Source organism: Pongo abelii, chromosome 7, assembly GCF_028885655.2.
Source record: "Pongo abelii isolate AG06213 chromosome 7, NHGRI_mPonAbe1-v2.0_pri, whole genome shotgun sequence".
NCBI lineage: Eukaryota > Metazoa > Chordata > Mammalia > Primates > Hominidae > Pongo > Pongo abelii.
Genome location: NC_071992.2, coordinates 148,362,514 through 148,390,183, shown reverse-complemented (window position 1 = coordinate 148,390,183; position 27,670 = coordinate 148,362,514). Strand labels below are relative to the sequence as shown.

General features: G+C 34.5%; 1 protein-coding gene across 5 annotated transcripts in view; it reads right to left on the bottom strand.

The window, feature by feature from the left end:
- The window catches only part of EFR3A (EFR3 homolog A), a 109,601-nt gene that overhangs the window by 12,629 nt on the left and 69,302 nt on the right, over positions 1-27,670 (bottom strand). For all 5 annotated transcript variants that reach the window (XM_002819435.6, XM_024251081.3, XM_054518827.2 and 2 more), the window contains 9 exons: positions 24,747-24,861; positions 23,792-23,843; positions 21,871-22,043; positions 21,469-21,544; positions 16,624-16,785; positions 15,872-16,003; positions 14,676-14,743; positions 13,235-13,362; positions 4,450-4,541 (listed from right to left, as the gene is read on the bottom strand). In XM_002819435.6, the coding sequence (XP_002819481.3) occupies positions 4,450-4,541; positions 13,235-13,362; positions 14,676-14,743; positions 15,872-16,003; positions 16,624-16,785; positions 21,469-21,544; positions 21,871-22,043; positions 23,792-23,843; positions 24,747-24,861 (998 nt within the window). The remainder of the gene's footprint in view (positions 1-4,449; positions 4,542-13,234; positions 13,363-14,675; positions 14,744-15,871; positions 16,004-16,623; positions 16,786-21,468; positions 21,545-21,870; positions 22,044-23,791; positions 23,844-24,746; positions 24,862-27,670) is intronic.

Below are 27,670 nucleotides of genomic sequence, written 5' to 3'. Positions count from 1 at the left end.
AGCAAGACTAATGAAAGCAAAAGACTTCATTCTCTGCACCTTAGCTTCTCTGTAATACAAAGGCTTTAGCTGGAAATCAAGCAGCAAGAGTTCCACTCCCTCAGTTTTGCTACTGAGCTTCATATTTCTAGTTGAAGTCAGATTAAACTTGGGAATCTTCAGTTGTTTTGTTCTAGATATTCGGAGCAGACATATAAGATTAGGCTCTGGCTGGTCAATTATTTGTACTTATAAGCATTCTAATACTTCAGTGAAAAAAAGGAATTGCTTTTGTTCTTAGAACTGGCTAGGAGCTTCTGACTTTTGAGACACAACTACAGTACAGGAAAAAGAACATGGGAGAAGTTAGAAGGTCAGCATTCTTGATACATATAATTTTTACTTCTTACCTGTCAATCTCAGATAAGTAAAGAGCTAAAATACCTTACCCTACTAACTCTTCTCTTTTTGTCCCTGTTTGCCTTAATTCAGATAATTATGATGCAGCTTCCTAGCATCAAGAACCCCCAAGTCGGCCAGGCGTGGTGGCTCACGCCTGTAAACCCAGCACTTTGGGAGGCCGAGGCGGGTGGATCACGAGGTCAGGAGATTGAGACCATGCTGGCTAACATGGTGAAACCCCGTCCCTACTAAAAATACAAAAAATTAGCCGGGCGTGGTGGCCGGCGCCTGTAGTCCCAGCTACTCAGGAGGCTGAGGCAGGAGAATGGCGTGAACCTGGGAGGCGGAGCTTGCAGTGAGCCGAGATAGCGCCGCTGCACTCCAGCCTGGGTGACAGAGCAAGACTCCGTCTCAAAAAACAAACAAACAAAGAAACATAAAAAGAACCCCTAAGTCATGCCATCAGTGTCTACTTTTTTTCTTTTTTTTAACGTCTCCTTTCTTTAAATCCCTTTAAGTCATTTGTTGGTCCTATTCATTCTACTTTAAAGTAGAGTACTCCTGCCCTCCTGTCTCTCTCTGTTACCTCCAGCCTGGCTACTCTAGATCCTCATTCCATCAACTGTGGATTATTACAAGGATCTCCTAACTGGCCTCTACCTCCAGTCTCTTCTTTCTAATTTAGCCTTGTCACACTTGAGAGGTTCTTTTTATGAAAGCACAACTCTAATAATGACACTGACTAAATTTCGGTGTTTACCTACCTCCTGTGAAGTGACATACAAAGCCCTCAGCCTGGTATACAACTTTCTATAATTTTGCTTCAATCTTATCTCCCACTCATCCCTTTTGTGGATCTTTTTTTTTTTTTTTTTCAAGACTAACTGCTTTATACTAGCATTTAATGATTCATATTTTTATATACCATAGCTGGTAAATACAAGCTACGTACTTTATTTGGTGATCTACTAAAGTACAATCTGTTCCAACTCTAGAGGGAAAACTGGTTATGTTGGAGTTATAGAGAAGTGGTGCAAAGGCACCATCCTAAAGGAATTTCAACATTCCCTTTATAATCTATGACTTTTGCTTTATCTATGATCTACAACACTAACCTAGACTATATAACGCCCTTGGGCCTACATAAAATCTGCCATTCATTTTTTCTAATTATAGTAGTTGCTATGTCACGTCTACTAATATCATAGTAATTTGATAGCATCTAGCACCACAGAGTGTGACTAATATTGACTAGATGCTAGCATACACACAAGTTTCTCCAGTTGTATTTGGGGAAAAAAGGCAGGAGTACATGGATATAAAACAAAGATCTGTTATTTGTGCTAGAAAAAACAATCTTTTACAGTCAACCAGTGACTTAATTTTGTATCAAAAAATTTAATATATACTCAAAATTTAATATATATAACATCCTACCCATGCCCTTAAATAATCAAGCACTTACTATAAGCTTTTAGAGAGAAGAGTAGTGTGGTGATTTCAGGTTTTACTCATATCAGTTATGCATATATAAGGAAGCAAAAAATCATGCCTATAGTGCTTTATTCTATTAGTCAAGCTGATAATTTTATCTCAGAAGACAGAGATGCCTCTGTTCTATTTTAGTCATTTATCTTCTTGAATACATTAAGTTAGGTATCGTTATAAAAATGTGTGTGTATACATACATATATGCATATATATGTGTGGTGTGCATATATATGCATTGGGAAGCATTCCTCTAAAGTCAACCACAAATTTATACTCTAAAAATACCTTTTACCTTGGTCTCTCAAATCTCCCTCTTGCTTTGAGATATGTAAAAGGTATAAAATCAACTGCTTTATGATAAAAATATCAATAATACATTTTATGGCATCAGTACATTTTTAGAAGAAATAATGTATTATTTAGAAGAAATAATAATATACATCTTTTTATATATGGCAACTTTTAGAAAAAGTTCACCAAATGATTCTCAGTAGGCCAAGGTTGGAATTGCAAATGTCAGAACTGGCACATCTCAAGTGGACCAGGTATTTCAATAGACTAGAGTAACAATTTGAGTTTAGGGAAACAGAAGTTTGTTATGGTTTCCATCTAAACAACCTTCTGACTCTCTCTCTTTTTTTTAAAATTATAAGTTCAAAAAGCAAAAGCAAATACATCTGAGGATAAACTAGGATTATACATATAAAACTATAAATAATTTTGACCAAATAAAAAAGTTATTTTTTATGAGCAATGTTCTTACCTGATTCATTTTAAGAAAATAGTTTGATATTCTGCTGCACCATTAACTAGTAAAATAACTATCTGATGTGAATTTCTCCTGTCCATTATATGAAAGTAATTAATTAGTTTTAGCCTAGAAGATAGTATTATTCTGTCTTCTGGTATTTGAACAAACATCTCTAATATCCAAAAGCAGATTCCACAATGGTAAATGAGTCCGAAACTCAAATGTGCTCAAGTAAATGTGACACTAAAGTGTACTTAACTTTTCAGATGCTTGGTGTGAGGCATATTTGACTTAGCACTTATAGTAAATGAAAAACAACAGGATCTTGTAAAAGTTAATAAAAATATTAACAGACTTTTAATGTAAGATTTGTGTCAAGAATCTTTCCCCTACATTGAGTCTTTATGCAAATGTTTTTTTCAGTTGATTTTATCAAAATAGACTGACTCTTTCCAACAGTTTCAAGTGTTCGCTATATATTTTTGAAAGAAGTAAGAATAGTTAACAAAAGGAGAAAGGTGAAAATACCAGTCAATAACACATAGCGTTCCCTTAACAAAATTAAGTTTATAATCTAAGACTTTGGATGAATTTCTTCCCTAGAAAGGTAATAGCGGCAAATCCATAATCATTAAAAGACAGAACTAGCAAGATACTCTTCTTACTGGTAAGGAGTGTATAAATTAAATAGCTCTGAAGAAAGAGGTGAATTTGGGAAAGTTTGTTATTAAGTCTTAAATTGGTAAGAAACTTTAGCCTTAATGCGTTGAGTTTCAAAATGAACACTAAGTGCTTCTTCAACTACTCTTGATGCCGTGCTGATAAGTTCTTAACAAAACTGATAACTTCTATGTAATAGGGAGCTGAATGGCATAGAAAACGTAAGTCAGTTGGCTGTACTCTGGCCACCAAATAGGTTTAGTACCTGAAGACAAATAAATCAATAGGAATCGTAAGGGGGTAGGAGGGAGGCTTGAGAAAGCATAAATTCAGCTAATTTCCTTTCCCTTTCCCTATGTGGATATTCTTTTAATTATGCATATTGTACTAATGAGAAATAATAAAATACTTAGGAAGGCAAACAACGGATAAACCACAAGGTGGAGGTTGACTTGACATGCTGGCATTTTGGCATTTTTACTTGACTATGAAAAAATTCTCTGGTGATTTGTGTAGAATAAGTCCTAGAGAATACTGGCTGCTTTTTCCCCTATAACTCAGGAGGGTACACTCTTGTGCTCTTTTGAAATGGGAGGAGAGCATGAAATCTATGATGTTTTAAATGAGCCACAGTCCTTACAGAGTACACAGTTCACTGACACAGCTTAAACTACATCCTTACTATCCAAAATAATTAAAACATTTTCCCTTATAGATGAAGTTTTAAAACTTTTCAAAGGTAGTGAGCATTTGGCTTCACATGAGGATGTATAGTTCTATCTATTTCTGTAATTTGCATTTCCTAAATTTTTAAAAATAAGTAGGACCTAGAGGGCCCACTAATTTAATGACAGCCTTTGTATAAAGTTTCTTAAAAAAAAAAATTATACTTTACAGTTCCTTTTATTACACTAAATTATAATGTGAAATCTGACATTGTAACATATGTTAGGTTTATATATCTTTACAGACAGCTGAAATGAGTTCAGTAAAATAAATTATAAATAAATTCAAAGCTAAATCAGATTAATTTCTACTAATAATTTAGTTGATTTGAGGATAATTTAGAGTTGTATTTTCTCCTGTTTGAAAGGGTGGAAGGCAAAAAATTCCTTTAAATGATGTCTACCAAGACAGTACTCTACCATAAACTTTCAGTAACTTACCACATCATCAGAAGGAACACTGTTGGATAAAATATCCACCTGAATGGATACGGTGTCCACAATGCTTTTTCTTCTAGAAAGTCGATCTTCATCTAAAATAAAATTGTTTTCTTCTCATTATTTGTTAGAAATGTTATGTTGCTTTTCATTTATAAACTCTACTTATTTCAGATTTCAAAAACTGTCAAAAAATTAAGACAGTTTGTCTTTTTTGTTCCTTCTAAATACATAAAGCAGCGTGTTCTCGGACTTTTACATTTCGTGAAGCAGATTAAAAAGTAAAATTGATGAGGTGAACTGAAATAAGGTTATCTGATTTTTATTTTTCAAAAAGGGGCATTTAGGACAGCAACATCAACAACCACTACTGAATAGTTTAATTAAAAAAAGCAAGTCAATATAACAGCAAACGAAGGAAGTACATAATCTAAACTTAATACATTTAGCCTAAATGAAAACTGACAATATTGCCCTTATCTCTCTAATATTTTCAGGAAACAGTGAAAGCTGTCAACTAACTCTGGTTCTAGGATGACAGTTTGGGAAGCAATGTCTAAAGGTGCTTACAGTGCATTACAATTTGTGGACTGAAAGAATTTGCTGTTTCAATTAATATCTCCTCCAGCATTGTCCATTCAGTCATCTCCATCAGCTGTTGTTATTTTGCTTTATATTTGACCACTTCTCCAGAAAGATGTTGTCTTTAACTGAGTGCTCTAGCTAATCTACTTTTGTGTCCCCAATTCATTTGTACAGTCTGAACAAATTGCTCTGATTTTTCACTACTGACTATGCTGAAGTCCTGTAATTATAATCCCAACCCCAACCACTCTTCTGACAGCACTTTTAAATAAAATCCCATGGTCTTCCAATCACTAAATTCAAAAGCTATTCTTAGCCCATTTTCTGCTTAACCACTTCATGAACCTTTGAATTTGTTGATCATAATGTCCTTACATACATTGTTTTCTACTTCTGTTTTTCTACTTTAGCATTCAATACTCAACAAATCTAGGAAGTGATTAGAGACCCTGTTAGGTGTTAGGGACAGTCTGCTGAATAGACATTACACATCCCGTGCAGCTTACACTTTAACAGGAAAAATATACAATAAAATCAACAAATTATTAAAGTGTGATGGAGAGTACAGGATGCTAGGAAAATATCAAATAATCATGATTACAATCAAAAAAGGAAGTCACTTTGTGTATTCTAATATATAGAATTAGAGGCTTATTCAACCCTTGGAAAGCTGAGTGAGTAAAAATTAGGCTAGCCATCGGATAGTCTCAGTCTGCAGCATGGAGATGGTAATTCTCAAGAAGCTTCTGGAAGCTTCTAGTCTGATCTCCACTCATTTGAATGTTACATTGTCTTTCAAAGATAACAGTTTCTCCTCTTCTACTTGCAAATTTTTCTGAGTGCTTTTCATTGTCAGTCTCTGATTCTGAAAAAACATAGTTCCAATTTTTCCTTTACGATACAGAAGAGAATTCAGAAAGGGTGACAATGATGCCAAGTTGGCTACTGTTCTACTCCCAGTCCTAAAAGGAATGTACTCACCCAGGTCACATCCCAGGACTTCTAACTCTCTCAAAGAGTTTCCAGGTACTATTAGGGTTGCAGCTAGCACCTAGTAAGTGCTCTATAAATACTTGAGTGACTGAGCAGGATTCTGGCACCTCCTTTTCTGAGTTCAACATTTCCAATTTCTTATTAATCAATTCTATTTGACATGTTCTAAATCCAATTCCGCATCTCTAAATAAGCCATCTATATCTCCACATTGTCCTATTTATTTTCAAGAGTGTCATCATTCAAAATCTTCATCTTTTCTTACCATCTCTTAGGATAGCTTTCAAGTGGGTCTTCCTAGTATGTTTCTCCCTTCTATACTACCAATATAGTTGTTTCTAAAACAGATCATTTTCAGTCCTAATTATAATTGTTAAACAAATGCAGCCCACTGCTTAATGCAGAGTTCCCGAAGTTTTCTACCTCACTGCACACATTAAATTATAATGCATGCATGGTACACAGAGATAAATGGAAGGGCCTGCTCATATTGCAGGCTCAGACTGCCCCAGGCCCTCTCCAGCTACCTGAAGAGGTAAGGAGAACAATACCCAGACACACCTATAATGTTCCCCCAAAACAGTAGGGAAGCTCAGGTCTAGAATCAGCGTAACAGCAGAGTTACTGTATCATCTGGCAACACTTCATCTTTCTCTCTCTTTTTTTTCTTCCTGAGACAGTGTCTCTTCTCTGTCAACCTGGCTGGAGTACAGTGGTGTGATCAGAGCTCACTGCAGCCTCAAACTCTCGGGCTCATGTGATTCTCCCATTTTAGCCTCCCGAGTAGTCAGGACTAAAGGCATGTGCCACCATGCCCAGTAAATTTTTTTTAACTTTTAAGTTCAGGGGTACATGCGCAGGTTTGTTATACACGTAAATTTGTGTCATGGGGGTTTGTTGTACAGATTATTTCATCACCCACATATTAAGTCTAGTATCCATTTGTTGTTTTCTGGATGCTCTCCTTTTTCCCACCCTCCACCCGTCAACAGGTCCCAGTGTGCATTGTTCCCCTCTATGTGTCTGTGTGTTCTCATCATTTAGCTCCCACTTACAAGTGAGAACATGTGGTATTTGGTTTTCTGTTCCTGTGTTGGTTTGCACATGCGTATGTTCATTGCAGCACTGCTCACAACAGCAAAGACATGGAATCAACTGACTAAATTTTTTGTTTTAACTTTTTGTAGAGACGGGGTATTTTTTTTTTTTTCTCAAGCTGGTCTCAACTCTTGGCTTCAAGCAATCCTCCTACCTCGGCTTCCCGAAGTGCCAGAATTACAGGTGTGAGCCACTGTGCCCAGCCTATGCTCCATCTTTCTAATCCCATTCTGTATATACTGTGATTTTACTTTACTGAAGGGGCAAAGAATGAAGAATTAAAAGCAATCAGCAAGAAACTGGTTTCTCTCTTACTGACTACTCCTCTACTCCAAGGTAGCCTTCCATGGTTGTAACTAATACTGTTAGTCAATATTATAGTTTGCCCCTTTCTGGGGATGTGACAGGATTGCAATTCCTGTCCTCTCTGTGGTTAGGAGGGGTTCTGTAACAAGTCCTGGCCAATACAGTATGAGTAATGTGCCAGACAGTGGTAGCTCCATTAGCTTGGATTCCAGAATGTGGATGATGTATAGTTATGTACAGCGAGTCTGAGCAATAAATACATCTTCACTGTTTCAAACCATTAAGAATTTGGGTTTGTTTGCTACTATAGCATAACCTAGCTAGGGTTTCTTAACCTTGACACTATGGACATTTTTGGCCAGATAACTCTTGTTGTGGGAAGCTGTCCCTTGTATTATAAGATGTTCAGCAGCATCCCTAGCTTCTACGCACTAGATGCCAATAGGCCTATCTCATCTCTCTCTGTCCCAGTTGTGACAAGTAAAAATTTCCCCAAGATTGCAAAATTCACCCTTAGCTGAGAACCAGTAACTCAGTCCATCCTAATGACAGACCTTTCTACAATTTTACCTGTATGTCACCGCCATGTTAACTAAGCTTCTTAAAACACTAACCACATAACTTCCCAAGCTATGCCCCACAAACTGCTTGTGAATTAAAAGGACATTCTAGGCTCTCTCATCAGATCTTACCAACAGTAACTTCAACCTTCCTTAATCAATCTAGTGCTCAACTCAAAGATGCCTGCTTTCTAACCTCTGTGCATGCTGTGGGATATCTGCTTTCTAGAATCATGTCATTACCTGCCCTTCTTTGCCATCCTCTTCACTATAGAGATTCTTATCTTTCAAGGCCTATCTGAACATCACATCGCTTCCTTAAAGTGTTAAATATTACTCCAATTATTTCTACTTGTCCCTTTTTCTTCTGAGCTACAAAAACTTACTACCGGTTATTAATGAACTTCCCTTCCATCATCCTTCAGCCTTGTACTACCATCATGTACATTGATGTCTGATCTACATATCCATGCACGAAATTCAGTGAGACTCTGGGTTTTGTATCTCCCATACAAAAGTCATCCACGTTCTACTGCATGAAGGCTGAAGGTACAGAATCAGTACATACTCAACTGCAACAAAACAGGACACATTATTTTGCAAGAATTTTCAGGATGAGAATATTTTATATCCTGCATGTGGCTACTGCTGAGTTAACCTAGACCCTGTATTTTTTGTTTTTCCTTCATAATCATGCTTTGATACAAATAACTGGACATAAAGACATCAATGGAATTGCCACAAGGCAGTATGTGGTCATGCCTGCTGATCTGCTTATAGCATCTAGGCAGATTAACTTTCAAGGTCTCACCGGAAGTGAAAATAAGGGCTTCTCTCAAAGGAGGCTATAAAATAATTTCTGGGTTAATTTATGAAAGCTGAGGGGTTGCAGAAAGAGAGTCATGTTGAAGCCAATAATAAAAAAGAAAAGACAAGTATGGGGGCAGGAAAGGGGTCACTGAGCGGCAAAATCATTGAGAACAAAAAGGAAATATAGTGTTGTCTCAAAGGTGATCAATAATCACCCTCCAGGAAAATCCAAAGAAAGGTCTTAATCAATTTTCTGCTTCTCTGAAGCTTCAGCAATTTGTGCCACCTTTCCCTTTTTGGAAGCTCCTCTACCTGCCTTCTCACCCCCCAACCTCCTAGCACCCACATTCCAACATTACCTTACTTTCCTTTCACATTCTTGAGACTTTCAGCTTTGGAGCTTTACGTTCCTTCCCAACATGGCCTCTCCTCAGGAAAAGAGAACTGTCTAAAGCCATTCCATCCTCTTTCTCTCCATGCCTTCACTGTGAGAAGTCATCCTCCCTGAAGGCTTTAGCAAAATCCCCTATGTTGCTGTTTTCAAAATTTTCATTATAACCTCCTAACCCTCACACAAAACCCAGTCCTATCTCCTAACTGCCTACAAGCTACTTTACTTGCATGCTCCACTGTCAAAGATACTCAACAAGAGGCTTATCTCCAAAACCAGCCACTTTTTCCTATTCATTTCTATTAATAAAAACTCTATCCTTCTACCACCCCAGATTCAAAACTACTTAGAGTTTCAGCTGAAATATGTACTTCTTTCCTTCTTCACTTGAACCCAGCTGATATGGTTTGGCTGTGTCCCCACCTAAGTCTCAACTTGAATTGCATCTCAAGAATTCCCACCTGTTGTGGGAGGGATCCAGTGGGAGGTAACTGAATCATGAGGGTTGGTCTTTCTGACATTATTCTCGTGATAGTGAATAAGTCTCATGAGATCTGATCAGTTTATCAAGGGTTTCTGCTTTTGCTTCTTTCTCATTCTTTCTTGCCACTGCCATGTAAGAATTGTCTTTCACCCTCTGCCATGATTGTGACACCTTCCCCAGCCACGTGGAACTGTAAGTCTAATTAAACCTCTTTCTTTTGTAAATTGCCCAGTCTCTGGTATGTCTCTATCAGCAGTGTGAAAACGGACTAATACACCAGCTATATCTGTCATCCCTCTCAGAAAAACAAAACACACACAAAAAAAACAAGCAAATGAAATGGTAAGTAAATCCTATGCGTCCCCTCAGTTTTACACCATTCACTCAAGTGCCCAAGCCAGAATCCTGGACAAAATCCCTGGCTTTCTTCTTGTCTCTCCATACCAATCAAATGCCTATAAATTCTCTCTCATAAATTTTTCTAGAATCTACCTACTCTGTATCCTCACTGATGCCTCTTTATTATGGGCCGCTGTCATTTCTCCTAAGGATGACTAACATGCCATCAAAATAAATAGTCACTTCATCTCCAGTTTGCAAAATTACAACCAAAGTACTACTTCTAAAATGCAACTCTGATCATGTTATCCTCTGATTAAAATCACTCATGCTTCCCCATTGCCTTCAGAACAGAGTTCAAACTAGTTCACCTTGCTCTACAATTCCTAACTCCACTCCCTGAAGTCTGCCGTCACTCTATATTAATTCACAGAACAAATCCTATTCTTGCCTACCTCATTCCTTCACACATGTTGTTACTACCATATGAAGCACAGTTCACTTGCCTAACACCTGCTTCAAGCTCATCTTGGAGGCTTTTTCCTCTGGAAGATATCCCTGGCCAGCCAAACCTGGATTAAATATTTGTACGTGCTATTGGAGGACCCTAAATGTCCCTAATCATACCCGAACAGTCATATTAAAATTGCCTGGTTATTTATCTTCTTAGAGAAAAATTATATAATGAAATTAACTTATTTCCTATGCACCTAGAATAATACCAAAACATCTGCTGTGTTTTGTGGTTCAAGTGAACAATACATTTAAGAGAGACTGTGAGCTTTGTGAAAGTACGGACCTACCCGTCTTGTTCATTCTGGCTTTTGCTTGCACAGCACCTGGCACACTGGAGGTGCTCGCTTAATACTTAAATAACTGTACGAGTTGACTGAAGCCACTGGTACCTCTGAACGATTCAGATGGGGGACACTACTGTTTCCCCCTCATAAAGCAGTACTTGGCACAGGACTAAACATACACTGTGCATTCGAATTCTAGGTTGATTAGAGATAAGTAAAATACAATACTCAGCTAACATTTATCAACCACATTATGATGATGCCAGGCATCAATAGTTCAATAAACTTTAGGTAGATCATCATTCTTTCTCTATATCTAGTTATCATTGTGTTTCAATCATTCATCTGCTTTTCCCACTAGATTGTATTCCTTGAGGATAAGAATTGCATCTTAACATCTTTCTACCCTATGAAAGTCATAACAGTGCCTGATATATATTACACTGTAGGCACTCAGTAGAAGTTAGAGAAAGAAATGATAAAAATCAATCTGGATCTTTCTGGATGCCTGAACAATATTTGAGCCCCTGAAAAATAGTGAAATCAAATAATTTATTAAGCAACTAACTGGAGAGGCTGTTAGTGGTGTCACCTAATCATTTAATTCAATTTTAGCCTCACTATCCTCATTTGTAAACAAAGATAATGCTACCTTCCTCACCAAACCATTATGAGAATTACATAAGAAAATGAATACAAAGCACTTATCACAGTGCCTGGCACACAGTGCATAATAAATGGTAGCTCCTAGTTTGTGATGATGATGTGTACTGCATGATACACAATAAACTAAATATGTTCTGCTTTTTATTTTAATACATTGTTCTTAAATCCCTTGAATTTTTTAAATGAATATCTGATGGTTACACAGCAAAAGGAAATTTAATTCCAGATTCAGTATCCCATAAAATATCACTGTTTATTCTGTTTCTGCATTAAGGCAGGATACTAATGCCACAGATAGGTTCTAAACTATCAGTCTTTACAAATCAGAAAAATCTAGTAGGATTTCTAGTAGTGCAGTTACACAATTAAGTAGACACTAAAATATTCAGAATTCTTCTAGTCATTGGTAGAGACGCATTACGAGAGAATACATCTTTTTTAGGGGTGGGAGGAATCAGGGAAGTGCAGACCATTTGTTAAAAATTGTAAAAGTACCAGAGCTTTCATTAAAAATTGTTAAGAGTTAAAGGAACAGGGTAAAAAGAAATAACAGGGGTAAAAATAAACTAGGGCTATAAGGAAGATAAAGGAAAATAATAATTAAACCAATTATAGCAAATATGCAGGCCACTGGCCCCATTTTCTAAAAGGCACATTTTATTAAGCTATTTTCCTAGAGGACAGGTGAGGGAAAAGGCAGGCCAAACTGACAACTGGATTTACCTTCGTGCTTGTGCCTGGGTTTAAGAGGTTTTTTGCTTGAAGGAAAGAGAGCTAAATTCAAATTATAAGAGTAAAATATTTTAAATGTTTTTTTTAATATTTTAAATTATAAAGCTCTAATAATGTTTTATTCTTAGCACTTTTATTTCCTCAAGGAGTTCCTAAGGAACACAATCTTTTATAGCATAAAGTTTAAAAGAAAATGCAAAAGCACTCATTAACATCTCAGACTGTTATGAACAACTATTACTGTACTAAATGTATATATTTTGGATCCATGTTATTAAAAAAAAAGCCATTTACAAAGACTGTGCTACTTGTAGTGACTAATCCAGAAATCTTTCTAAGTGAAATCAAATGGTTGCCTTGTAGAACAGAGGTATCCCCAAAGAACTAATTCACTTACAAAATTTAATATTTATATAGTCACCAAATTAAAATGAAAGCGTAAGACATAAATTCTTTGATTTTAATTTTTACAGTAAAAGTTGAATACAAGACACTATGCAATTTTGCCTTCAAACAGAATTATTTCAGGCAATGGGAAAAATAGAAGGAAATATATAGATCACAGAGAAAAAAAAATCCCTAACTCAAAAAGTTTGTCGTTTTATTTATATAACAACAGTGTGTACTCTTTCAAATAACGAAAGTTGCCTAATTCATTAACCTCAATAATCACTTATCATTGAACAATTTCCATCAATTTCCATAACTTAAATGAATATCATTTAATGAGAAAAGATCTCACTTTAAAATATACTATTAAATAAAATATTAAGTATTATAACAATAAATATTCAAGGACTTGATTTGCTCGTGGTAAAATAATTATCTATGTCGTTAGAGATTTACTGAAGGTTTTCAATAGCAAAATTAAAAAACAGAAGTAAATACTCTTAAGCATTTGAAAATGGCTGGGCTATAGTAAGGACACACACCAGAATTAATTTTCATTGCTAACTGGGTAATGAAAAAATTACTATAACATAAGCAATCACCAGAGTGAGAGTTCTAATTATCCTCCTCTTACCTGTTACTTGCGGTACATACGGAACTGACAATCTCTCAACACTATATCCGCTTCCACCTAGCGACTCTGCAATCTTGTTGGTCAGAAAGTACAAATCTTTTTCATGCTTCTCTAAAGATTTTGGAAGCCTGCGAAGTTCATCAAAACAACAATCATTCAGTATTAAATTACTGAGCAAAAATAAGTTACTATGCAAAACATTCCAGAGCAAAAGCCTCAATATTCTAAATATAAACATAATGTAAACTGTAGTAGCAGAAAAATCAGTATATTTTAGGCAACTAATTTGAGCTCTTTAAAAACACACAGTATGTAGTCCCATATATTAACCATTCTGCAGTGATTCTTCTCTCAGTAACATTCCAATAGTGAATTCAGCCTTACATTACTCTGTTGATCTTTACTTGTTAAGTAATAAAGAACACTAAATGTAGCTTTTATTGTCATGTTAATTAAAAAGTATACTGAGAGACAAAGTAAAAAAAAAATCAGTAGCCCACTGATTGTTAATGAAAACCACATTAGCCAGCTAAGTGTTAGGAAGTACTTGCCCACCCACATAAGGTTTCACTTTCCTTGCAAACTGCTTGATATTATCTTACGCTGATGCTTTCAAAATAAACTGCTGTTATAGCCCAAAAGTTCAAACAAAATATTATTCACATATATACTTTTCTTTAGAGAACAAGAAATAATGCAGGAAATAACACTGATTTTCCTTAATACATTCTTTCTTCCACAATATTTTGAGTATTTTTACCTATTACCAAACGTCTTCAACAGGATACTGTACTCTCTTAAAGGTTTGATCATTTACATATGAGAACATAAAATATGCTATATTTAAGAGACATATCCAACATTTTTTAAAAAGTGGGGTAAGTTTTCTCTCTTTTTTTTTTTTTTTTTTTTTGAGATGGAGTCTCGCTCTGCTCCGTCACCCAGGCAGGAGTGCAGTGGTGTGATCTCGGCTCACTGCAACCTCAGCCTCCTGGGATCAAGCGATTCTCCAGCCTCAGCCTCCTAAGTAGCTGGGACTACAGGCACGTGCCACCATACCCAGCTAATTTTTGTATTTTTTAGTAGAGATGGGGTTTCGCCATGTCGGCCAGGCTGGTCTAAAACTTCTGATCTCAGGTGATCCACCCGCCTCGGCCTCCCAAAGTGCTAGGATTACAGGCGTGAGCCACTGCGCCCGGCCAAGTCTTATTCTTAAAAAACTTTTTCAAGATTGACTCCATGTTGTGCATGAGTCAACATCCATAATGTGCAGGCCCTTTTATAACAAGGGAAATAATTAAATGAATTAAATGACAGACACAAAATGATGATTAGTATAAAGAAACAGGAATTATTATAACAGTATTTACTCCTTTATAATTATTACTGATTGGTTTATCAAGTCAGTACCCCATCCTTAAAATGTAAAGAATTAACATACATGCACTTATCTCTGAAGATATGCTCTGGTAGAAAATAAGGGGCTTCCATAGTTCGAATTTCAATAACCTAAAAAATACTCAAAAACAGAACAAAAATCAAAAACCCTACCCCTCAGGACCTTGCTATAAAAATCCAGAAAACAGCTTAAAAACAAAACAAGTTTAAACATTTATAAAAAATACCATCACTTCGTTTTTGAATTTAAGCTAAGTTTACAGCCTAACTGTAAAGTTTGTTTTGTTTTCACATCTATTATTCTTAAAATTTAACAGATAAAACTGTGACAATAAAATAATACATAAAGCAAAAAATGATGACACATTACATTTGATTATGCCTATTATAATAAAGCAAGAATATCTATTTTCTCAAATGCACTATTTTGGAAATTGCTTTACAAATCACCATCCTCCATCTGCTGCATTACCTTTTGCAGCCTGTGTACAAGGTCTCCAGGCACTTATGTGGTCTGGCTCCTCCAGTGAACTGTGAGCAAAGAGGTACTCTGCTTTTGTAGTATTTACTTCTCTAGTGGTGGGCATCAAATATTCACTCAAATGTCTGATTAATGAATGGATGAGTTTTGTTTCTTAGAGTATACTAAAAGCCTACATTTTAGCAAGGACTAAATGATGTGCTTCCAATTTAAGAAAAATAAAGTTCTCTCTTACAGATGTCTTTAATAGTGGACTTTTTCTGCTAGGTAACTTGGGGGCACTGAAATGTTTATTAAGTCATGCAAATAACGATGTAAGAGTGCTAAAGAAAACTAAATATATTTGAAAGACACAGGACAATTCTCTGAGATGCACATTAATTATTCAAGTTTTGAGATCTGCCTCAAGTAGTTTAGAATAAACAACAAGAGTATAATTTAAGAAAATTTAGATACTAAGAGTCATAAGTGTTCAAAGGAAAAAAGTCATAGAATAAACCACATAAGGTATTCTAGAAGAAAACCATATATTCCATTCAACCACTACATTAAACTATTATAATAAAACAACATGCATCTAAGAAAATACAAAAACAGTAGCTACAGTTTTAGCTGTAGTTTCAGTTTACTGGCTGTAAATTTTTATAGAACTATCTTAATTTGATACACAATCACCAAAGTTAAAAATAATCATCATTGGAATAAAATTAGCATTTTTGTACAAAATTCAAGTTTAAGGACTTTTCTAAATACATTACCTTGCTAACATGCTGGCAAAATGCAGGGACAGCTATCATCTGACTTACAAAGTTGAGGTATGCTGCAACCAGTGCCATGATTCCACAACGATGGAACATTGGCAAATTATCCTCATTGATAATTGCACTGTCCTTTAATAAGAAACAAACACATCAGAGAGATCAAGTTCTTATACTTCACCAGCATTTTCTCTGATTACAGTGGAAAACTGCAGGTAGTTCAGAAAGCTAACAAAAATGCCACTTTATCAGAAGTTATTTTCTAAAACAATTCTGAAAGGAAAATAAATGTTCTTTTACAAGAGAGTTAATTTTTTCAACTTAAACTCTCTTCCCTAGGAAAGCCTTTCCTGTTCTCATATATATATACACACACACATGCATATATAGCCATTGCATACTGTCCTATTACATAACACTTATGCAACTCTAATTAAACAACTACATGTATGTCATTCTTATTTAATGACTATTCCCCCCAGCGTAGGAAGTGTGGGTACAGGGACTGTGTTTGTCTTCTTCATCACACTATAACCCTATGGCCTTGAAGGATATTTAGCACACAAGTTGATGCTCATGCAACATATATAAAAGGAATAAATGAAGAATGTAATCATAGTCTTGAGTATTTTAGATTTACAACTAGCTACCTCCCTTTTAAAATTCATGTCCTTGGATAAAGGCAACATTTCAAAGATGGTGTCTACTTTATAAAAAAATGTTTTCTGCAGTGAATGGTTATGAAAGCATACCTGTAAAGCAATGGCCAATCGAATGAGATCAATAACTACTTCTTCATTAGCCAGTTCAATAGTTATAAGAGCAAGAGAAGTATAAAGTAGTTCATAGTTTTTCTGAACATTGTCTTCCTCTTTACAACCCAAATATATGTGCCGATACAGCTGTTGCCCATTCTGAGGAGAAAAGACAGAGGACAAAGGTAATTTTGCTTAAAATGTAGAAAAGGCAGATTTCACATGCATACACTTTTACAGTGTACCTATGTTATTACATAGCTTAACATGGAAATGAAATTTAAGTTGATGATCAGATAGTCAAATTTCAATTATTAATATCAAACAACATGCTAATATACAACTACAAACTAATGTTAAAGTTGAAGACAAACCTTAAATAAAAATAACCAGTAAAAAATAGTTCCTGTGCTAACAATGAAAATGTTTTTTAATAGTAATTTGAAAAAACAAAAGCAAATTATGGACTGACTTGAGAAAAAAAGTGAAATGGATGGCAGAATCCTGAGACACTTTGGCAATACAGCCTCAGCAATGATAAAGAATATTGTACTGAGAGGAAATGTACTGAGGCTCTCTTGACTGGGGAACAATCCCTGTGCTGTGGGTTAGTGGTACAAAGAAGAGCATCTGCAGGTTCTGTTACATTTTGGCAGGGAGTCCCTGAAGGCAAGTCTAAAGCCTATTAACAAGGAAGAGGTTAAAGAAACTCCCCAGGTATTGCACAGAGGTTTCCCCTAAACTAGACTGATCTAAGTAAAGATTATTACAATAAAGATTTATTATTTATTATTATAATAAAGATTATTAAAGCCTTTCCTTTCTAAAGCATTCCTGGATATAGGTGCAATGCCACTTCCAGTCACAATGGCAACATTAACTCAATTAGCTCTCAACTCTAACTGCCCGCTGGAATCACTGGACAACTGGAATGACCACCATGCTCTTGCCCTCCCCACTTCTCACTACTGTCCACCTTCTTCCAATATGATGTAACTGGTCAGTGGCAAAGCACAAGCATCAGTATTTTTTAAGTATAAAGCTCCCCATGTGGTTATAATGGGCAGGCAGGGTTAAGAACACTCATTTTTCCCATGTGGAGAGACTTTAGGCTTAATATTCCAAGCCTGTTTCTCAGAAGGTTCTTCTGATCATTTTATGAAAAGAAACTGGGCGAGAACAGCACAGACTCTTCTGAAGCCAGCATGTCTGTAACAAGTATGCATTCTGCTCTGTTCTCTATTTAATATGCACTGAGGTCCCATCCTGGTAAGGAGGCCTATAGTTCTCCAGCTGTGACAATGACTAACTGGTTAAGTCGGCTTAAATCTGTGCTACAGTGTTAGTAAGCCTTTTTTGGCTACAGACATAAAGTTACCCACCAGATTCCTTTATTTCTGAAGTTGTTATTTTGGTTTCCACCTTTCTGAATCTAGAGTTTGTCTCTCTCGTTCTTTCTCTCTCTCAAACACAAAAGGTTTCTATACTTGGGTGGGGTAAAAAAAACTTTATGTATTGGGTCCTCTCAAAACCTAAGAATATTCTTGAATTCTATGGTTCTAAACATCATTAACAAACATTAAAGTGGTGCATACATATGTGATAATTTAGACTTCAGGTTCCTTAAGTAATTCAAGTTTGTTTTTAAAAATTACCTACTACATAGTCACCATATTAGATGAAATAAAAAATCCGTAATATGTAATGTAAAAATACAAATAGGTATAATGACTTTACAAATTGGTATGGCATTATCTAGTGAATCTGAAGAATACATAATCTATTACTCAGCAATTCCTCTCCTACAGGCCTTGGAGAAATGGGAGTTATATACAGCATAACACATGTACAAGCATGTTTTTAGGAGCACAGTTCATAACACTCACTAACTGGAAAGAATTCAAATGTCTGACAACAAAAGAAAACTTGTGGTATATTCATATCATGGAATACTACTGAAGCCAAACATGGATGAATTTTACCAAAATAGAGATGAACAAAAAAAAAAAAACTAAACTTAAAAGAATATACAATGTATGGTTCCCTTCACCCAAATTACGAAAACTGGCAAAATTAAACAATATAGTTCAAGGACATAATGTATATTTAGGTTATCAAACTGTAAAAAAAATTTGAAGGAGTCAATTTCCATCAAAGTCAGAGCAATGATAGTGATTACCTGTAGGGGAGAGGATGGAGTTATGAAGAAGACAGAACATGTGGGATGCTTTTGGTTATACTGTTGTTCACCTTAAAATAAAGTAATAATTCCCATATATTTTATATTTCATAATAAAAAGTACTCTTTTCAACATAATTCCTTGATTTGGTGAAACATTAACAAGAGCTTTTTCACATGGTGAGAAACTATATAGTGAGTTGTAGACTCAGTGGTGGCAGCTGTTTTCTCTGGAAGAATACGCTTCACTAGGAAATTACAGGTGAAGTGATACCTCCCAATGTATAAGGGATTCCAGCCCTGGAACCGTTTTTCAAACAGACTCCGTATATAAGATGCCCCTAAAACATTCAGATGGAGTAGTTTTAGGCTGGGTAGTAATCTAAGACACAGTTGCCTGAACAATGTTAACAAAGAAAATATACTGTCTATGCTAAACTAGGATTCTCTTAACTAAAGGCCAGTCCATCATCCTGTGGCTACAGAACCCAACTTTTTTTCTTTAGTTCTTTGCAGAAACTTATCTGAGTTGCTAGTTAAGGTTTCATATGAAAATCAAACAACATTTTTACTGATAAAACAAATTGGAAGGTAAATGAAAAATGGCGTCAAATTATAAAAATAAAATTTTGACAAAGGAAAAAAAGTGTGAACACATTGCTTCTAAAGAGAAAGACAAAAAGGAATGGTTTACATTAATGATAACAAATGCTTAGCAAAGAAAGTTACTTTAAATTATAAAACAGAGGAATAACTAATTCAGAGAACAGTTTAAGGATTCAAAATCTAACATGAAATAATAGTCTAATCTTGCCATTAAATTATAGCCTTTCAAATTGGTTGACTAGCAAAATAAACAGCAGAAGTATTATTTCTATAACTCATAATGGATAAAATGAAATCCAGTCTCAATGTTCATGACTGTTTAATGTCACTGTATAAAGTCAAAAACTCAAAAATCAGGTATAAATTGAGTTTACAAAATTCATTATATCAGTAATGATTTAAAATTCCTCAGTATGGAATCAGCCTAAGTGTCCATCAAGAGATGAATGGATAAAGAAAATGTAGTATATATACATACAATGAAATACTATTCAGCCTTACACTAGAAGAAAATTCTTTCATTTGTGACAGTATGGATGAACCTGGAGGACATTATGCTAAGTCAAACAAGTCAGTCACAAGAAATACTGCATAATCTCACTTATATGTGGAATCTAAAAGAGTTGAACTCACAGAAGTAGAGAATGGTGGTTAGCAAGAGCTGGGGCCTGAGAGCGAGAAGGAGGGTATGGAGAGATTATTGATCAAAGGTTACAGGGTTTCAGACAGATAGAAGGAGTTAAGTTTTGAGATCTATTGCACAGCAGGGTGACTATAGTCAATAATAGTGTATTGTATATTTCAAAATAAACTAAGAGTAAATTTCAAGTATGTCACCATAAAACAAGATAGGTAAGCAAGAAAACGGATATGTTAATTAGCTGGATTTAAACTTTCCACATTATATACATATAATCAAAACATCATACTGCATCCCATAAATGTATAAATTTGTCAATAAAAAATATTTAAAAAAATTGAAGTTCCTCAGTTATGTAGAATTCATCAGTTAGGTGATATAAAGAAATACAAAAATAAAAATTGAGAGGAATTAATGTATCTGTCCTATTTATTAACCAGTTTTTTGATATACAGTATAGCCTCACTTAAATATTTTATTCAAGGAATCACATTAATTTAGGAAGAATGATATTTTGTAAATTATTTTTTAAATGTAGTTTTAAAACGGAGTTAACTTGAAACACAGCAATCAATAGTAATGGTAGAAACAGAAACATTAAAGACAGTGTCCAAGAGAAAGCATGGTCTAGTAAAGAGGCAAAAAAGAACATGGATTACGGGTCTCTGCACCTAGCTTCCTACGGGGCTCTGTCTCCTTTTCCTCGCACCTCTAAAAACAGGCTCCCTTAGCTGGCAATACTGTGTTCATTATAAGGGCAGCTGGCAGTGTGATGGTTATCATATCTCTTAACATTGACTCAGTGTATAGCAAATATTAGGTGCCCAAGCTTTGGATGAATAATAACCGCACAGAAAGTTTACTCAATATGCAAATAACCATAAATATCATAATCTTCTAAATTCAGCCATCTGCCAGTAGACCTACAGAATTTAAATTATCATCATGAAAATCCAGCTAAAACCACTACTGGGGCAGATATCCTGCCCAACTCATCTTTATATCCCAAATAGTGTAGAAAACAATGCCTAATAAGACAGTAAAAACTCACCATAGTTAATTTATTTGATGGTGATAGCTATTTTCAGAAACTTGAAGCTGTCTATAAAAGAGGAATCAGTATGTGTGTTTTTTAGTGGGAGAGGATTGCCAGGGCAAGAATTATAGGAAGACATTTTACTCAGAGAAGAAATTTAGAACTACTAAAGCAGCCCAACAATACAATGTTCAAATACAGGCTGGAGGAGACACCGCCAGGAATGTTACACTTGAGGGAGGCTGAAGATGGCGTCTTGAGGTCTTTCAAATTCAAAATTCTATGGCTTCATTTCAAGGTCACAGATCAATATAAAACCACCTAACAATTCAAATGGCTGTAATTTACACTACGCATTTATTTTTTTAGAAGATGTCTTACCTTTTTCATGAAACTTGTGTCTTGTCTACAAATTTTTTCTCTTTTTATCTTTAGGTCAGCTACGTCCGGTATTATTCTAGAGACAATCAATATATCATTTTTAATGAATAGCACATTTATTTACGATATCACATCTTATATGGAAAATTGTATTTATACTTAAGAGTTTGATAAGCCTGTATGTAATGATACTACTGAATTGCTTCTGAAGAGTACATATGTGCCCTCCAAAAATTTGTTATCTTAAAATATATTGATTAAATTATCTCAATACCAATTAAATAAAATTCTGGATTAATAAAACCTGAACATGCTAGATTTTTAAAAATCACAATACTTAAATACACTAATTTAGCAATTTAAAAACATTATCATTAGATCCATTTCAAAATGGCACATTACCTGATCCCTCGAAGCTTTGCCCTATTGTCATGGCGATCCATGAGATTATGCATTACTTCCAAGACCAACTGTCTCAGTTCATAGTCTTCCATGAGAGATGGTGATAACAAAGGATCCAGGAAAGACCCTGGCAGTGCAGTAACAATTGTCTTCGCTTTGTATCCAGAGGTCACCTGATTATGGAGAAGAAAACAAACAACCTTTTGTCATGAGACCTTTTTTTGTAAAATTCTCATATTGTTTTATAAGAACCATAAACTTAGGAAAGAAAATATGGGCAGAAGCCTGGACAAAAGACATAAAAGAAATGTGCAAAGTAATGAAGGATTTTGCTGAATTTACAAAAACATCATTCATGAGGAGAATAAAGTTAATAATAGCACACATTTACCATGTGTTAGGCATGATTCTAAGCACTGCATATGTATTAACTTTGTCCTCACCATATCCCTGTAAGGTAGACACTAGTGAATCTCCATTCATAAGGAGAAACTGAGGCTCAGAGAGGTTAAGGTTAGTACAAAACAGATATAAGGAGCTTAGGTGACAAACAGTAAAAGTAAGACCTGCAAATTTTAAATTTAAGTTTGTAAATTATTTTTCATTTTAAATTAGGCAGTTGGTTAATAGGAATACATTTTCATTTTGGAAAGCTGTACTTAGTTACTTGATTTGACATTTAAGAGTACATTAATATCTTCTAAACATAAAACTTTTAAAGAGAATATACTTAAATGCTATTAAACATTTTAAGCATAACATATATTCAGTTGACTATACGGTATAATCAGAAAGGCAAGGCAAAATAATTTACTTAGGGAATTTGTTTAATATAAATAAAGGCTTAGGATCAAATTAAATTGCAGGTGGGAGATCTCAACATATTTTCAGGATTATAAACATGTATGGAATACTTAACATTTACATTTGGGCATTTATTATAGGATTGAGGTAGTTTCATAAGTCAGCTGGGAAACTGGTGGGACAACTGTCTACTCATCTGGGAAAATCCATGCCTCATACCACATATAAACATAAACTTCAGATTAAAGTTCTAAATGTAGAGAGCTAAAATTTTAAAACTGCTATAAGAAAATACAAACAAATGTGTTTGTATCATCAGAGGAGGAATGAAGTTCTTATATAAGATACAAATGAAAAAGTGCAAAACATATAGAAAAAACTGATAAATCTGGTTATATTAGAATTCAAAATTTCTAAATGACAAGCGCCATAAACAGAATTAAAAAGAATTAAAAATAAAACCATACAAGGTATTTCTGCACTTGAGAGAGTCCGTTTAAAATATTAGATCATGTATAGTAAACATTTCTAGGATAAATCTGAAAGATACTGATTTTGAGAGGACGCATATGCGCTAGCAATGGCTGAATCAAATATAAGTACAATTGCTAGAAAATAACCAGAGGACCTTTCATTCTGGGTATACTTTTCCTTTTCAGCTACTTATAGCCACTTCAAATTTTAAATGGCAAATATTCATTTTAATGAATTATTTTCCCAATCAGAAGCAATTATTTGGTCAGCATGAGAAAGAATTAGCATAATATGTTGAAAGAACTTTGGATTTCAAGTCTGAGTTCTGTTTTTTAGCCCAGCGACTTTGGTGGACCTCACCAACTCCTTCCACTCACAGTCTCTGAGCCCAGGTATCTTCATCTATAAGACAGCAATAGTTTCTGCCCTCTGTATGTTTCATCATTATGAAGATCAAACACAATGACAGAAGTGAGAAATAAATGGTAACAAAAATAGGATAATCTTTAAAATGAAGAACATAATAAAATACTAACCATAAACAGTAACTTACTTAAGAAAAGAAAGGTTGTAACATGAAGCTATTTAATGTTTTCGGTAATTTAAGGTTAAGTGTGTCCTTTATTTGTCTTAAATGCCTTACCATAAGCAAAGATCTCAGCAACATTATCTGAATCCTCCTGGTTCCCAAATCCCTAAAATATACAAAAGGCTGAATTATTATACTAATTAGCATTTATACTACTTCATTTACTTCAATTACTGATTTTAAAATTCTATTCTTATTGGCTAAATAGATTTTATTTTTATAACAGTTTAAGTCATGGCTCACCTCACATGCCAAAGTAAAATTTCATGTGAATTAAAACTATTATATTTAAAAATATCAAACAAAAAAATTTGTTATTGGCTCTCAAACAGTCCTATGGATCTGATGACAAGAAAATTAAATCATATAAACAGACAACTAAACAACCCAAATTAAAAGATACCTTAAATTGGAGAAAATAATTACTAACATAGTTGATGAACATAATCTTTCTTTAATAAATATGAATAAACAGGTAAGAACAATTTTAAAAAATAACAAATTATGGTCAAAGAAATGTAAGTCGAATAAGATACTATTACTTCCTTATTAAATTAACAAAACAAAAACATTCACAAACAAAAACTTTAGCATGTTATAAAATCAAATTAAATGTATAAAATAAGGGGGTCACATAATCTTTAAAATCACTTTCAGTCTAAAATTCTAGGAATAAGCCAATATTTCTGATATATTGACATTAATGTTTAAAATTTATACAGGAAACTTGAAGCGTTACCCTAAATGTGTATGCACACACACAATGTCCAGGCCAAACAATTTCTAAAGATGGAAATATCTGAGAATTTATAAGCTGAAAATGATTCTAAAGGCCTAAAAATGTTAATTCAATTGCTTAGCAATCTACTGTCATAATAATACTAATTGCTTTCCATAGGAATGTTATTACTAATGATTTAAAAAAAAACAAAACTTTAACATTTTCTAGATTTCGTTAGGATAAAATGTAACTCAAGACTAAGTTCAAATTTAAAGTCTGAGAACATACCCTAGTTGACTGATATCCAAAGTATGGGTAGATGTTCCAAAGACAGGTACTTTCCCCATAATGAACATCATGATTTCTGACCTCTGATAATCTGGTAGGTTACTTCCAAAAAATCCTATGAAAGTATTAAGATAAATCTTAGAAATTGAAAAAGTCTACTTTTCCATATAATACAAAATTATTTTTAGCCAAAGTTTTCAATATGTGGTAAAACAATCACTGACAAGTCTGTAAGCTACATGTAACATTAAAATATATTACAATTTCATTTGTACAAAATCATTTAGTTATGTACAATATAAACTGTGTATAATGGACTGGTAGACAAGATGATAAATATATTAAAGTCTTTTTTTATATAATTGTAACAGTGACAAACTGGCATTGACTTGAGTTGACTGGAGTTTTAGAAAAAGGAAAAATATTGGCCAGGTGTACTGGCTCATGCCCGTAATCCCAACACTTTGGGAGGCTGAGGTGGGTGGATCACCTGAAGTTGGGAGTTCGAGACCAGCCTGACCAATATGGTGAAACTCCGTCTCTACTAAAAATACAAAATTAGCTGGACGTGGTGGCGCATGCCTGTAATCCCAGCTACTCAGGAGGTTGAGGCAGGAGAATCGCTTGAACCCGGGAGGTGGAGGTTGCGGTGAGCCAAGATCGTGCCACTGCACTCCAGCCTGGGCAACAAGAGTGAAACTCTGTCTCCAAAAAAAAAAAAAGGAAAAAAAAAAGGAAAAATATTTTGGTAGTATTTCTGATGAAACTCTAGTTCACACATCGTAAGCCTAAATTTTTGTTCCAGTAATCAGGCCACACATTGTCTGGTAAAGAAGTTAATAATTAGTCACTACTCTGGTTTTCCAGGATTGCTCAAATATTTGAATGTCATTGTAATAAGCCAAGTTTATAGTTTACCCCTGTGAATTAATTCAACATACATAATTCAACAGATGTAAAAAATAAGTAAATAACTTACTTGTCATTTTTCTTATGCAGTCTAGTTTCTGAGAATATTTTAAATTTATCTGCTGTAGCTTTTGATACTTACTTCCTGGTCACAAAAGATTTTTAACCTTTAAGTATCATTTACTCACACTTTAAAAGTTTCTTATTTCTTTGAAAGACTGGAACAGACTATCAAATCATGGCTGTTATGTTCCTTTCTTAAAATTCAATGTAGTCATTACAGAAACTTTCTGAATTTTTAGTATTTTTTAAGAATAAGCTGAGTTTTCAATGTAACTATTCAGCTTCTATTACTGGAGTTCATGATGTGTTTATACAAACTCAAACTGTTCTATTCATCATTTTGATTGGATTTAGGGGTAAAAGTCATTTCCCACAATCACGTATATTAGCAGTCAAAAATCTCATAACTTTAACATGACTCCATCTCCATAAAGTATATTGTTGTTAACACTTACGGAATACATATTTATGGAATAAGAAACTATTTTGCATTTGGATCTGCAAAATAACCTTATGAGTCTAGGTTCTATTATTTCTCTCAGTTTCCTCTTATGGAAATGAGGATAAGAGAAGTTAAGAACTCTTACCAAAAAATTACACAGCTAACATTAGGGCCTGAGGTAAGGGTTATTTATTTCCAAAGCTTATGCTATTATTATTCTATACTTCTTCCATACAACTAGATATGTTCTAGTCTTGCAGAAAACTGGACACTGACCTTCTGTTCCAAACAAGTTAGTTATTACCACAAGGACATAAAGTACCCTGCACTTCTCTTTACCACAGCACCTAACTACAGTAAAAGTTTGGAGTCAGCAAGCACTATCATACTTCCCTGTATTCAACAACATTTGTATCTCTGATTCAAGGTCATTCTTCAAGCTTTTCAAATGCGTGGAATAGTTTCCTCTAATCCAGTGCTTCCCAAGCTTTGCTGCATATTAGAATTACCTAGGGGAGCTTTTAACATGCTGATGCATGGGTTATATACCAAAGTAATTAAGTCAGAATATCTGGGGGTGGGAGTCCAAGCATCAGTACTTTTCTAAGATCCTGAGGTAATTTCAATGTGCAACAAAGTTAAGAACCACTGTCCTAAGGAAAAACTCTTATTTTTGTCTCCCAAGTATATGGTCAACTGAGTCCACTATATCTGATGTTAATTAGACAAACGACTATTAAAGACCTAAAAATAATAATAGTAGGAAAGAAATGCAACTAATATATGCTTTAGAATTGCTTTGATTTTTTTTAACTTAAAATTGGATAGCAGTCTTCAATATGATTAACTCTAAGGATAAAGTCACCAAAAGCATCTCATTCACTATACCTACTGTTTGTATTTGAACTAGTGAACAGAAATGAGCCCAGAAGAAAAGAACACAGCAGGTAGCTATGTTCTTCACTATTTTAAAAGAAAGAGGAGTTGGCCAACAGCCTGATAACTTAAAGTGCAAAAGCTATAGTAGTCCTGTTCCATGGCTCACTGACAGGAATAACGCCATGATCTGACAACTGCCAGAATACTGAGAAATTAAAAAGGAAACTATTAAGGAAACCAGATTTTTTTTAAAAAGTTTGATTATAAAAGAGAAATCTTACCGTGCCACACTGCATTTCTTTCCTCTCATTTTTAAATTCTTACATGTTATTCTGAATGTGTTGTATCACAGAAATATGGCTTGAGTCTGCTATATATACATTTTATAATACTTAAGAAACAATACATTAAAAATTCTAGAGTGAAACAGTAACACTGAATCAATTAGAAGTCATTAAAGCAATTTAAATCAATTCTGTGAAACAAGATTAGCTGATTTAACATCCTCGAATATCGCAAATAATCTATAAATAACCCAAATAAATGTAAAAGTCACCACAGAAGCGAGGTTCACTATACATTAATACTAACTGTTTTAAGCAATAACTAGAATGTCTATGCTTTATTATGA